This window comes from Curcuma longa, chromosome 11 (assembly GCF_044706935.1).
Source record: "Curcuma longa cultivar G26 ecotype Majalengka, Jawa Barat chromosome 11, ITB_CL_G26_1.1, whole genome shotgun sequence".
Lineage (NCBI taxonomy): Eukaryota > Viridiplantae > Streptophyta > Magnoliopsida > Zingiberales > Zingiberaceae > Curcuma > Curcuma longa.
In genome coordinates this window covers 13,263,042-13,276,668 of record NC_133871.1, presented here as the reverse complement: position 1 = coordinate 13,276,668, position 13,627 = coordinate 13,263,042, and the positions used below count along the sequence as shown (strand labels likewise).

The 13,627-nt window shown below is 36.7% G+C and overlaps 1 protein-coding gene and 1 pseudogene across 1 annotated transcript; both read left to right on the top strand.

The window, feature by feature from the left end:
- Positions 1–260: 260 nt before the first annotated feature.
- Positions 261–6,549, top strand: LOC141840636 (glutathione reductase, chloroplastic-like). The gene is made up of 11 exons (XM_074728684.1): positions 261–644; positions 1,762–1,987; positions 2,090–2,368; positions 2,451–2,627; positions 2,716–2,769; positions 2,846–2,994; positions 4,777–4,840; positions 4,925–5,095; positions 5,181–5,321; positions 5,409–5,461; positions 6,284–6,549. The coding sequence occupies exons 1-10, from the start codon at positions 268–270 to the stop codon at positions 5,442–5,444; spliced, it is 1,674 nt and encodes a 557-aa protein (XP_074584785.1). The 5' UTR covers positions 261–267; the 3' UTR covers positions 5,445–5,461; positions 6,284–6,549.
- A 2,612-nt stretch (positions 6,550–9,161) lies between these two features.
- LOC141837158 (uncharacterized) lies at positions 9,162–13,026 on the top strand (annotated as a pseudogene).
- Positions 13,027–13,627: the final 601 nt, after the last annotated feature.

The following is a 13,627-nucleotide window of genomic DNA, read 5'->3' as shown; positions in this document are numbered from 1 at the left end:
AACAAGCAATAGGATGAAAAAAACATAATAATTCTATAAAAATTAACAATTCCAGTTTATTTTAAGAAAATTTATTTCAAGAGAAATGATAAAATAAGTACATCAAATGCATAATTTAGACAATTTTTTATATAAAAAAAAAATTTGATTTCGTCCTCCTATTTGTTGCCCATGAAGAGTTGCCCGTGAAAAGTTGGATTTTTGTTCTATAAATTTATTCCATCTGTTCAATCTCACTTTGCTTCTTGCTGTAACCCAACTCGCGCGATGGCGGCCGCCCTGTCTCTCCGAGCACCGCCTCCCGCCCTCTCCTCCGCCGTCGCTCTCCGAACCATCTCCACGACTTTCCTCTCCATCTCCCTCAAACCTCCCTTCGCCGCCTCCTCGAGGGCCCTGCGATCGTCCCCGCTCCCACCTCTCCCTTCCCTCCTCCCCTTTCGCCGTCTTCCCGTCCGCGCCTGCGCCGACGGAGGAAACGGTGCCTCCTACTCCCGCCAATTCGACTTCGACCTATTCACTATCGGCGCCGGCAGCGGAGGGGTCCGCGCCTCGCGGTTCGCGGCGACCTATGGCGCCAAGGTGGCCATCTGCGAGCTACCGTTCGCGACCATATCCTCGGAAAATGCCGGCGGGGTCGGAGGAACGTAAGATTTCTCTTTTATTCATCTGCGCTGTCTAATTGACTGAAAATTTTACCCCTGATTCATATGTTGTTCTTTTACTGTGTAAGTCGCTTCTGCAGTAAGATGCTGGTGTCGATGTTTTTTTTTCAGGGCTTACTGTTAAAAAATTGTACTTGAGATGATTAATCTATTGAAATTCATGATGTCAAAGAGTAAGGTTTTGAGAAATTCATGATGTCAAAGAGTAAGGTTTTGACCTTGGATTGTTTTATCAACCTTGGATCATCTCCAGAATTTTGGGTTTTCATACTTGAATAGACTATGTGTTGATTATTTTCTGATTCCTTTTCCTTATTAGAATATCGTTTCCTTTTACCCCTTTCCCCTTTTCTCCCTGTATTGGTTCTTCTATTTAGCTTTTCTTTTGATGTGGAGAATTATGTTTGTTTTGATAAATTGCTATTACCATTTCGTATTACTCATTCTTGCAAGTAGATTGAGATTTCCAGTTTGTTCTGGGAGGTGTATTGTCAAGGTCTCAAATTCTATAATCTATACTTTTTAACTGATAGATCGTTGAAGATCATTGAACAGGCATTTATATATTTGTAGCTTAGTCCATGCTAATACACGAGATGTTCCATATTTACTAACACATTGATTTTGTGGCTGATAGATCATTTAAAGAAAAACCAAAACGAGGCACGTAGTTTAAAGGTAGACAACTAGACATGTTGTACGCAGGGAATGACAATTTGTTCAAAGGTAAAAAAAAATGAACAACAGAAGAACAAAGATAGCCAGGCATGAAGTTGTGAATCAACCTAGAGTTGTTTTTAGAGAGTATCATGCTAAAGACATAAATGATCACCAACTTTGCCTTGTGATTTAGTATAATAGGGTTGAGGTATCATATGTGAATAAACTTTTGGCACTTTCAACTCATTCTTCTTTTTTAGTCCATCTCGTTCATCATGAAAGCTACACATCCAAAGCACATGATTCGATACAAGTTCCTCAAGTAAGAATGATTTTCTTAGCAAACGGAGGGGAAATATACTATTCTATGATTGACATTTATTTTTATTGTATTCATCTTTTGTTCATATATATGATTATATACTTCTTTCTTATATAGATGTGTGCTTCGTGGGTGTGTCCCAAAGAAACTTTTTGTGTATGCATCTCAATATTCCCATGACTTTGAAGAGAGTCATGGCTTTGGATGGGCATATGAATCTGATCCAAAACATGACTGGAGTACCCTTATAGCTAACAAGAATGCAGAACTACAACGTCTCACAGGAATCTACAAAAATGTCCTTCAAAATGCTGGTGTCACTTTAATTGAAGGCCGTGGAAAGGTTAGATGTACTTTTGTAATCAGTTAAAATTTTAGTTTATTTTAATGAACATATGATTTTGATTGTTATGGCTTATTTGTTTTCTTGGTCTTGATGGTACAGATAGTTGATCCACATACTGTTGAAGTCGATGGGAAACGCTACACGGCTGGGCATATACTTATCTCAGTTGGTGGGCGGCCTAATCTTCCAGAGATTCCTGGTATAGAATATGCTATTGACTCAGACGCTGCATTAGACTTGCCTTCAAAACCAGAAAAGATTGCAATAGTAGGAGGTGGGTATATTGCTTTAGAGTTTGCTGGCATCTTCAACGGGTTGAAGAGTGAGGTTCATGTATTTATTCGACAAAAGAAAGTGTTGAGGGGATTTGATGAAGAGGTGAGTAAGCTAACTTGAATTAAGAGGAGTACATTTATGTTTTTGATTGTGGATTCATCCTCTCACAGTTTGGTTCCTGCAGATTAGAGACTTTGTTTCTGAACAGATGTCCTTGCGGGGCATTGAGTTTCATGTAGAGGAGGCTCCTCAGGCAATTGTTAAATCAACAGATGGATTACTATCACTTAGGACTAACAAAGGAACAGTTGATGGTTTTTCACATATAATGTTTGCAACAGGTCGAAGACCGAATACAAAGGTTTGTTGTTTGGGGGTTGAATTTAACTTATATGTTATGTCACAAACCTAGTATAATGTCTATATATAATTTTCTTTCATACATGCAGAACTTGGGACTAGAGAATGTTGGAGTAGACTTGGCTGAGAATGGTGCCATTCTGGTATTTTTACTCTGTACTTCATTTACTCACTGGAAGTTTTCAAAACATATTGATTCTATCTATTGATTTCCTCTAGGTTGATGAGTACTCTCGGACATCAGTAGATTCCATCTGGGCTGTTGGAGATGTTACAGATAGGTTAAATTTGACTCCTGTTGCACTAATGGAAGGAGGGGCATTTGCTAAAACTGTCTTTCTTAATGAACCAACAAAGCCCGATTACAGGTATGTATTTACAGCATTTCAGTGGCAATTTAAAGAGTGATATACAAGCTCGTTAAATTGGTACGATAATTTAAAGAAGAACATCACGACAAGAGAATGTTCAGAATCTTTCATATTCTAGTCAAGATCCAGCAGCTAAGGTTAACTAGATGGTCATTCTTCTGAGTTTATCTTTTCATTTCTTGGTCAAGATCCAGTAGTTAACTGAATAATCATTTTTCAGAGTTTTAGTTATTTCTATTGTGGATGGATCATGTTTATTTGCAGTTTCATATCTGATCTTTCAATGTGATTTATCACATTTATTTAAGCAACACTTTCTTATTTTGTTAGCTATATTTGGTTATACACATGGTACCAGGATCTTGCTGCACCTTCTGATTTCTGGTTTTACACAAAAGGGAAACTTTAAAGTTAAGCAGAAGAAGAATCTCATCATTAATGAAAAATTTACTAAACTTGATAATTGTTTGGGAAAACTAATTACATCAATGAAGCAATAAAAAGGGCTTCTGTGGCCAAAGGGCAAAAATTTCAGATACTGTGATAACCACTTCAAAAGTACCTCATCAGTACTAATGGAAGATGCTATATTGGGACAAATAAATCTGTTTGAGGATGTCTTTAGTAGCTTGAAGTCTGTCATCAAGTCTAAGCTGTAAACTTTTGTCACATACATACAAACACTAATTATCAATTAGAAATCATAACATATCCTGAATTTGTACATGTAGGTATTTTAAGTCTTATCTGTAATTGGTTTCCAGTCTGAGTGGTATGTTTCTTGGTCTTGAGATTCAAGGAAAATCTGATTATGTAACTTGCATATACTGTCAACAAGAAATGATATATATCTCAAAATTCCTCTTTGTTCCTTTAGAAAATCAATGTTTTCCCCTTCAAAACAAACACTAGGGAGAATGATGGGCTCTCTCATAATAAGCTTGCAATTTTTTCCCTCTCCTACGGAATCATCGCGGTTTGTATCACCTTCATTCTTTTCCTTCTTTTAAGGTACCCAATCTGAGGATTAATTTGAGTTTGTCTTTTTAATCCATAAGCTTCCCAGAATTTTAATTGAGCGGAACAGGTTCCTAGGTGTTTCTGGTTGTTTGCAGGAAGATCTGAAGAAACCTTCAAAAACTTTAGAGCTTCCGGTCACTTCTATTTTCAAAACTCCACATACAGTAGGAAGGTTAAAATATAATATTGGAGTTCATGGAATGCTCTGGTTCTAGGTTTCTCAGTTTGACCTTTATTTTTCAACTATTTATAGTCCTAGTATTGTTGAATGGTTTAATTATGATACTTGCTAACAAAATAAGAAATCTTCATATATGCTTCCCAAGACCTTGGGGCATCTTTTCCTATTCCTGAGGATTAAGTGCTTCATGTGCATTGCTTATTTGAACGTGAGACTACTTGTGATCTTTAATAACTATCCATTGGGTTTTGAGTAGGCTACATTTTTACAGGTAATATTTCTTGCGATTTGTGCTCTTGGTTGACCAACAAAGATGCAATAGTGCAGATTAAAGATGAGCCTTTATACAACTTAAATTTAATAATTATATGTCCACTACATGCTCATATGTACTTCTAGGCTCGAGTTTGTGAATTCAAATTCAATAACATTACAGCTTAAAATTTAATAATTATGTGTACAGTAGATACCCATATGTACTTCTAGGCTTCAGTTTGTGAATTCAAACTCTCAGTAAATGTTACACAATCTTTGAGTTAGATAAACTTATCAAACTAATTCTTTTGCATTTATAACAGAGCTGTGCCTTCTGCTGTATTTTGTCAACCTCCAATTGGACAAGTTGGTCTAACTGAGGAGCAGGTGAGGCAAACTTTGTGCACAATAATCGTACTTATGAAAGGACTTTCAAGTTTTATTTCCATATGAACAATTTAACTGATGTAGGCTATCCAAGAGTATGGTGATGTTGATATTTATACCACCAACTTTAGGCCTCTTAAGGCTACCCTCTCTGGTCTGCCTGATCGTGTGTTTATGAAACTCATCGTGTGTGCGAATACAAATAAAGTATTAGGTGTTCACATGTGTGGGGACGATGCACCAGAGATTATACAGGTTAGTGTCCTCTAGTTCAAGTGCATACTTTTCTATTCTGGTTTCCCCAATTTAGCCCACAAAGTTTAGTTTCATATAATTTCAGGGGATTGGTATTGCTGTAAAAGCTGGACTAACGAAATCAGATTTTGATTCCACTGTTGGAATTCACCCAACCTCCTCAGAGGAATTTGTGACAATGAGGAACCCAACTCGGAAGATTCGGAAGGATTCAGCTCCAGTTGTGGTTTGTCAATTATTATAATTTGGTGTGGATGTTTTGACCATTGTTTCTTCTCAAGGCTGATAATGTTCCTATTGGCATGTTATCTAGGAAAAGAGTGGCGACAGGATAAAATCAGCAGGATAAGTAGTACATGACATCAAGTAGGTTATTGGATTTACTCATATACTGTGTCAAAAACATTAATTTCTCTGATGCTCATATAAGTCTTACTTGTACCTTTGCATTTATTTGAGCATAATATTCTTTTGCCATTCATGACCTTTCTCAAAAGGATGGTTACTCTTTGCATGAACTGGTTGGTTTTGCATATGTACAAATATATGTTTCTTTTGAACTTGCAAAAGTTTTACTCATAATCACTGCTGCTCTTTTGAGCATGATAAACACTTTTGTTGCCAGAACAATCTGTTATCATATTTCTTGGATATGTAGTTGCTTCATTGATATATTCTGGAAGTCGTAGACTATATATGTCTAAGTGTATGTTACTCTTGATGAAAGTTTTGGTTATTTGTAAGTTTCCTTTCTACATGTTGATTGATATCACTCTATCAGATAGAACCTTTAGATCAAACCTTGAAACAAGATAAAAATACAATAATTTGCTTTCTCAAGTAAAGGATGCTTTCATTGTATTCACGCAAAATATCATCAATGTTTAGCACATTTTCAAATTTTCTTCATTCATGAGTGAAAACATTTCAATTATCCTAGATGAAATGCCACCCTTTTTGAGGGGTTTCGGATATAAAATTAACTTTCTTTGCTATATTCTTAAAATCTTCAATCAACCCAAAAATTCCCCAGTTTGTCAATATAATTAAATGAAGAAGAGTCTTCTTGCATATGGTTGCAAAGTTTGAAATGAGCTTTTCTTTAGGATTTCAACTTTTTGTGCTGATGAAGAACGTTGATCTAGCAGAACATTTAAAATGACATTTCTTGTGTTGTTACTCTTGCAGGAGAAACATCTTGCTACCAGTAAGGAATCAGGAATTAGTTATACACACGGAGCCTTTACCCAAGATTGAGTATTAGGTTTTTTGGTGTAAATCAGTTCTGGTCTTTTGGATGCCTAGTAGTTTTCGTCTATCTTCGTCGTCAAATAACCAATAGCATTGGTGTTTATATTTATATCAGATGATAAACCTAAATGTACAGTAGCTGCAAAACAATGCATATTTACTGTGTCTATCTGCTATAATACCTCTCTATTGTTTGATTGCCTCAAATTGCATTGTGTGTATGAAAACGATGGCTGCTTGTAGATATGGAATGTTCTTGTTCAACTGTGATACTCGTGTGCTTGTGGAGATATTCGATCGAGTATAATTTCTTCGAATCGATGATCATCACCTGTATCTTGACTATCATAGACATGATGAACAGGGTAGGCATGTCTAACCCAAAATTGATAACGTAAATGAATAAAATTGAACAGGTTAGTTTGTTGCTTATCAATCTAAACTGCCCAATTACATACTAATATAGCAATTATAAATATAAAACTATAATCAGCTAATTAGTGATATAGTATTATTAGATTTTTAGAATGTCGTTTATAATCAGCTAATTGAACAGGTTAGTTTGTTGATCATCAACTAATTATTGTATTTTATCTTCAATCTTGAATCATCAAGCCATCCTGTGTATGTTTAAGCTACATTTTATCGATAATATCAACAAAAAAAACTACAAACTGATGTTCTCTTCGATTAAAATGGTGGATGATAACATTGCGACTACAAAATAATCAATTTTTTGAAGAGATTGATCCGACAGGGAGAAAGATGCATGAACAAGAACTTGCAACTATAACAACAAAGAAGGGATACAACTTTTTTTCGAGATAGTGATAAGAAGACAAGTTAATACACTGATCAAACTGTAAATAAGAGAAGCTTTTCTACTCTGATGAATCATGGCAAAACGATCATGAGCATTAATTGGTGATCCAAATGCCAAGACATGCTTACTAAACAATCACCAACTGAAACTCAAATTCCAAAGAAAAATAATACAAATGAAGAAAAAGGAACCATCTCATTTGTGTGCTAGAAACTATTAAACTATTAAACTAAAACCATTTAGTTCTTCCAACCGAAAAGCTCTGAGATCTTCATTATGTATCAACATGAAGAAGAAAACATCTATGTATCAATCTGACAGTGTAGAGGAAGTAATTTAACTAGAAAAGCAGCAACTTGATGTTCCATCCATTTTTCGCCCAATCCCTACAAAAATTCTCGTCCCCTCGACAACAATCGATCAGATAAAGTCGAGTAGAAAGGGAAGTACCGAAACCCCAGCTCTGCACTCAATCGGATCCCTTGTTCTTCACTGCTCGTCGCCGTGTGCTCCGCTTCCATGGCTGCATCACGGAATCGTGGAACCTCGAGGGCATTGCCAATTGCCTCTTCCTCGGATTCCTCTCCGAACCAGCTTCCACTCCGCCGCCCGTATCCTCCTCCTGCTTCTCCACCGCCTCCCGCTTCCCCTTCTCCTCCTCGCCGATTCCATTGCTTCCAATGCGCTCCGAGTCCAGAGCTCTGTCCCCGAATACTTCAATGACGGCCAGCACCAGAAGATCGAGACCTGCGCAGCGATCACTGGAAGCGGGGGACGCGGATGAGCGAGGTAGGGATTGGAAATGGAGCTCAAAGGTGGAGCCTTTGCTGCTCGAATTCTCATTGGAACAAGACTCTTTATCGGATTGAAATAGTCGGTAAAAATCTGTAGAGGAGAAAGGTGAGATCTTGGAGATGATGATTGGATGAGAATTGCGGTAGGAGATTGGAGAAGGCAGACGAAGGGGATGCAAGATCAAGTCGAACAGTGGAGAAGGCAAAGGCAAAGGCAAAGGCAAAGGCAAATGGGTGGAACAAATGACCTGCGTGGGTTGATATATATGTACGCGCGAGAAATTATTTTTGGGGCAATTTTTTTACTAAAAAAAGAAAAAAAATCTAATAAACCTAAATATTTAATCCCTATTAGAGTATTAAATTTAAATTTTAGAATAAAATCCAAGTTATATTTAGATTTTTAAACCTTCTAATCAATTTGGTTTTACGCTCATTAAATACTTTTTAAAATAATCACAAACTTTACGCTCATTTTTGGAAGTAGAAAAAAAAAATCAAGAAATGGAAGTTTGAAGTATCAAATAGTAAATAAAATTAGAACAACTTTTCATTACACTAATCTAGGAAATAAGACGATTCAACTTTAATTTATGCATAGTAGTTTGGACATGCCAATTTATACATATTACTAATCACTATAAAGTTTTTACAAATGTTGCCAATTATCATTTTCTTCTTAACTAAAACCTCTCTTACTTGGTGTTTTTTTTTTAAATAATGATATTAATAGTCAAGAGAAACATTAAAAATTTTAAAAAATATTTGATAATTTTAAAATTTAAATAATATTTTTATCATTAACACTCATTTTGACCCAATGATATTAATCTTAGAGGGCAGTACTTCACAAATGTGACAAGGTAAAGTATAATTTATTAAAACTGAAGGAGTATTATGAAAACGTTAGCACTCAGTGAAAGTTGATCAACTCAAGAAGATTGATCCAAATCCAATAGCCCGTTATTCATAGAAGTGGATCCAAATCCAATAACCCGATTACATATAAATAAGCTCTCTTCCCCCCTCGTCTTGGATCGAAACCCTGGTCGCTGAGTGCTGCTCCGCCGGCCGTCGTCGCCTCGGCTCCGCTGGGGTTTGTGCCATTCGATTTGGCCGCTCTTGAAGCGTGGTGCGATCGTGCTGCTTGGATCCTCTTGGGTTTGTCTCGCTTAGCTTCGTACACTACTACGCCTCCATGGGAGGCTCGCGCACGCAGGCGAACAAGGCTGACAAGAGCAGCTTCGCGTCCAGAGCTTCTCGTCAGCTCCACCGTATCTCCGGCACTGGTGAGTCTGGCTCATGTTCCGATAATTTGGCTTTTCTCGATGGTGCAAGTTTCATGTAAGAACCGTCCGTGGGTATTTAGATAATAAACGCATCGGGAAGCCGGATTCTCACTGGAAAGCAGTGAAGGGCGCACGTACTGCTCGGATACATCGCAGCAAAGCCGGGCTCTCCGTATCTGTTTGTTTTAACCGTATAAAAGGCTATTTTTTATAAGTATATTGCAGCCAGGTTAGCGAGTATGATTTACAATACTAGTCGAACCAGTTGGCTAGAGGTTTTGAGCTGACTGGTCATGAAGTGCTTATTGGAGTTATATGGTTCCAAAGATTGTTCTTTTTAGTGTTCAATAAGTATATTGCAGCCAAGCAGTTTCCAAATGAGATTATGCTGGAGCAGTAAATCTTAGGATTTGTCGTGTGAGCCATAGGTTCCTGTTGTCATATCCATATTACTGTCCACTGCTTACTGTGCATTGTAGGCAAAGCAATTCTCTTTATATTACTGTTCACTGCTATCTGTGCATTGTAGGCAAAACAATTCTCTTAATAAAATTAAATGAATAAATGCCTTAACAGGCACCTAGTTTTGTCTCTGTACATGTGGTGTGCCTCATGGTCCACTTGCCAATTTAGAAAATTTAAAGGACAAAGCTTCCCCTTTTTTTGCTTCAAATCTTAGTGTGCACAGGAAGATAACCTGAGAGCAATTGAACCTGCAATATCATTACTATAATGTGCCTGATAAAACAATTTTGTACATATTTGGGTGTGGTTTATAGTCCGTGTTAATTAATGTGTGTCAAATAAAACATTTTTTATGGAAGCTAAGAAGCCAATTTTTTTCTGTTGGTTACCATGGATATCATCTTAATTGGTAATCTTAATGTTTCTTGCAAATGTTTCCTGTTCATTGCAGTCATAATTTTTTTGCTTCAATAGGCTAGTTTATGTTTGCTGATATGTATATGTTGAGTAGACATGGCCAACAGAAGCAGAGATGGCTGAAGCTGAGACAAATAACAAAGAGTGGAAGTTGGTTAGGAAGAGACTTCCTCAAGGCACTTCAGATTACCAGGTTATGTTGCCTTTTGAGTTATTACATATTTTCCTTCTTTTTTTCCCATTTCCAAGTACAATATTAATAAACTGTGAGTCCCAAGATCCAACTAGTTGTAACAGATTGCTGGGATCTTATCCGATTGTGATTATCACTGCAAATAGTCAATTTTTTTAGTATACTTATAGTTGTGTTTATTAAAATTTTTGGTCTCCCTTCAAGGCTTTTAATCCTCACAACTTCAAACCTAATTTCTTCTAGCTTATCTACTAATCAAAGTCTATCAAGTGGCCATCATAATCTATTTTGTCTAGTTTTATCAATCTATTGTAGGCACACCTAATTACTCCTAGGTCATAGTTTTTCCAGTTAAACTCTATACATCATCTTAGCATTGGCATATATACTACACTTTTTTTTTTCTGGGTGCGTGGTTAACTATTTTTTTGGTCTGTTTGCATCTACTTTCTTTCAGTTTTCCTTGCTATGCATAGGTGGAAAAACTTGATTGTCCAGATTTACTTGCCATGTTTTCTAGGCTGCTTGGATTGTGGAGGATATAGATGATGACTTGGATCTTAGTGACGAGGATGATTATGGTATGATAATGTATGAACATGAAGGCCGAACAGCTCAAGAAGATTCTGATGGTTCAGATATTGATGGCCAATTTATCAGTGAAAATTTTGATGATAAAACTATTGGAGATATTGAGATAGTTGTGAGTTTGCACACTTGCTGATCTAAATAAATGCATACTTCTTAAATTCTGATCATTCAGATATTGTTTGGTTGTAGCTCCACTTTTTGTTTTGCTTAAATATTCTATGCATGGCTTTCATGCCAATCATCTGAGTTTGAAATTTTTGTAACTTATCTGACTACGTATGTTCTGTTTGTTTCTCCATGTCAATGTCTTATGTGAATATAATATGACATGTTACAGGATAATGAAAACATGACAAAGGAGCAGATAGAAGCAGAGATTAAGAAAATTAAGGAAGCATATGTTGACGATCAAGGTACTTCTGATCTGTCCGATTACATACAAAAAAAAAGAAAACGAAGAAGAATCTCCACCTTATAATCTGTAATTGTTGAGAATCTCATCTATTATACATGACATAAGAAATGGAATATCATCATTTGCATTCTTGAAAGCAATTTCAGTTAGAGCAATTCTTTTCTTTTCCAGTTAATTTGTTTTGCTTCAGATGAACATGAATTGTGAACACCTATTTCTTTCAGTGGATGATACACTATTGTTTTCATTAATGGTTCAATTATATATTTGAATACCTTTGTGCTTATATTTTAATGCTCTAATCAACTAATACCTCTTATTTCCTGTAGAGTTTCCTGATGAAGCTAAAAAGCGCTTTGCCAAATACAGAGGACTCAAAGTCTTTTTGAACCTCTTCATGGGATCCTAAAGTGCGCAACCTATAGTAGTTTTTTTTTGTTAATTATTTATTTCTCTTTTATATCATATATACTATCTTCATTGGCAGGAATCATTGCCTCCTGAATATGCAAGAATTTTTGCTTTTGACAATTTTGCTAAAACACAAAAGAATGTCCTTGCAAAGATGCGTGAGGTGGACGAAGGAAACATGCATGAATGTGCTCCTATAGGATCGTATGTGAGACTATACTTGAAAAATGTACCTTTGGATGTCGCTGCCAGGATATCTTCAAGGAAGGTGCCTGTGCTTGTATGTGGGTATATTCTAGTTGCCTTAATCTTATGTGTCCATTGAGTCTGCTTATGCTAAAATTCAATCATAAATGTTCCTTCATCACCAACACATTAATTATCTTTAGGTATCATCTACATTGTATGATGTAACAAATCATTAGGAACATTGTGGATAACCTACATGATTTATGAATCCTCATTCGTGAGATCATCAGTGGGAGCACTCTGTGAGACATTGTACATTGTCTTGTTCTTATGATTTCTTCCCATTTGTTACAACTCCATTCTTGAAATTATGATCAAATTATTTAATCCATGTGAACAAGTCTACATACAAATTACTATATGATGGATTCTCAGCTTTAAATTGGTACTTATGAGAACCTGATGATGGATGGATCAATGAAATCAACTGAAGAACAATTGTCCTAAGACCAATACCTGCTAAGCTCAATTTAATAAGTTCAGCATTATATAGCTGGGCTAAAGCTTGAAAGGCATTTCTTATGTTCTTCTCTGTTCTGCAGCATTAAGAAACATGACTCTTATGATGCCCCTATACAGTCCAAGGAGATGCTCAGTTTTCATGTAGGGGTCCGTCAGTTCTTGGCAAGGTACTATTATGGTGAACTTTTGGTGTTTAGATGTTTACTGAGGCTTCCTTATAGTTCTATCGATAAAGGACTTACAAGTTGAAGAGTCTTCAACATGCTTTATTTTCAGGCCATTGTTTTCTTCCGACAACTTGAACTCTGATAAGCATAAGATGGAGAGATTTCTACATGCAAGACGTTATTCTGTGGCAACTGTTTATGCTCGCATTAGTTTTCCTTCACGACCATTGGTTGTCCTGAAGATTCAGGATGGAGAAGCTCCTGCTGTTGCTGCCATTGGTTCACTAAAATCAGTGGACCCAGACAGAATAATTCTTAAGAAGATCATTTTAACTGGGTAAATTTTTTCTTAGCTTTATTTTTCCTCGTATGTAAATTTGAATTTGTCTACTAACCAATCGCAGACAATTGTATACTTAGTTGCAGACCTAATACTTGTTTCTTTTATTGCTATGTTCCCTAATACAATCATTCTACCCTGATGTCAAACATTCACGATTTTTACAACTTCTTTATGTCTTGTTGTTCCCATACCCCGCGGCAGGCGCCAACGCACAAACAAGGCGTCTGTCCGAGTCGGTCAGATTCTTACCACCCACGCTGTCGGCGATTCCCCAGCGACGACCCCATTTAATTTGCCGCCCAACTGCCAATCCCAGGCCGACACGCCTCCTCCTCAACAAGCGTACCCTTCCTTATCCTCAGACGCTGGGCCCTACTGCAATCCTCGCTAATGCGGCCTATGCGTCGCGCTGCCATCTTCTGTTTTTTTTTCTTTTCATTATCTATTGCCAAAAGCGGCTGCCGCCGCGGCAGCCAATTTGTTCTGCTCCCGCCGCGGCCGCCGTTTACTTTTTTTTTTTTTCTTTTTTCTTTTGTTGATATTTTATCTGCACGCAATCACAGCGTGGACGGTAAAATCTCGGAAACGCCCCTTTATTTCTATATTTTTATTAAGGATATTTGAAAAATCATATATTATTGTATTTTTTTTGACATTCAGTA

Bases quoted from the DNA above. Each gene is read 5' to 3' on its own strand.
- LOC141840636 (XM_074728684.1), top strand. From the start codon at position 268: ATGGCGGCCGCCCTGTCTCTCCGAGCACCGCCTCCCGCCCTCTCCTCC. The intron at 2,995-4,776 runs GTATGTATTTAC...CATTTATAACAG, and splicing joins CCAACAAAGCCCGATTACAG to AGCTGTGCCTTCTGCTGTAT. The intron at 5,096-5,180 runs GTTAGTGTCCTC...ATATAATTTCAG, and splicing joins ATGCACCAGAGATTATACAG to GGGATTGGTATTGCTGTAAA.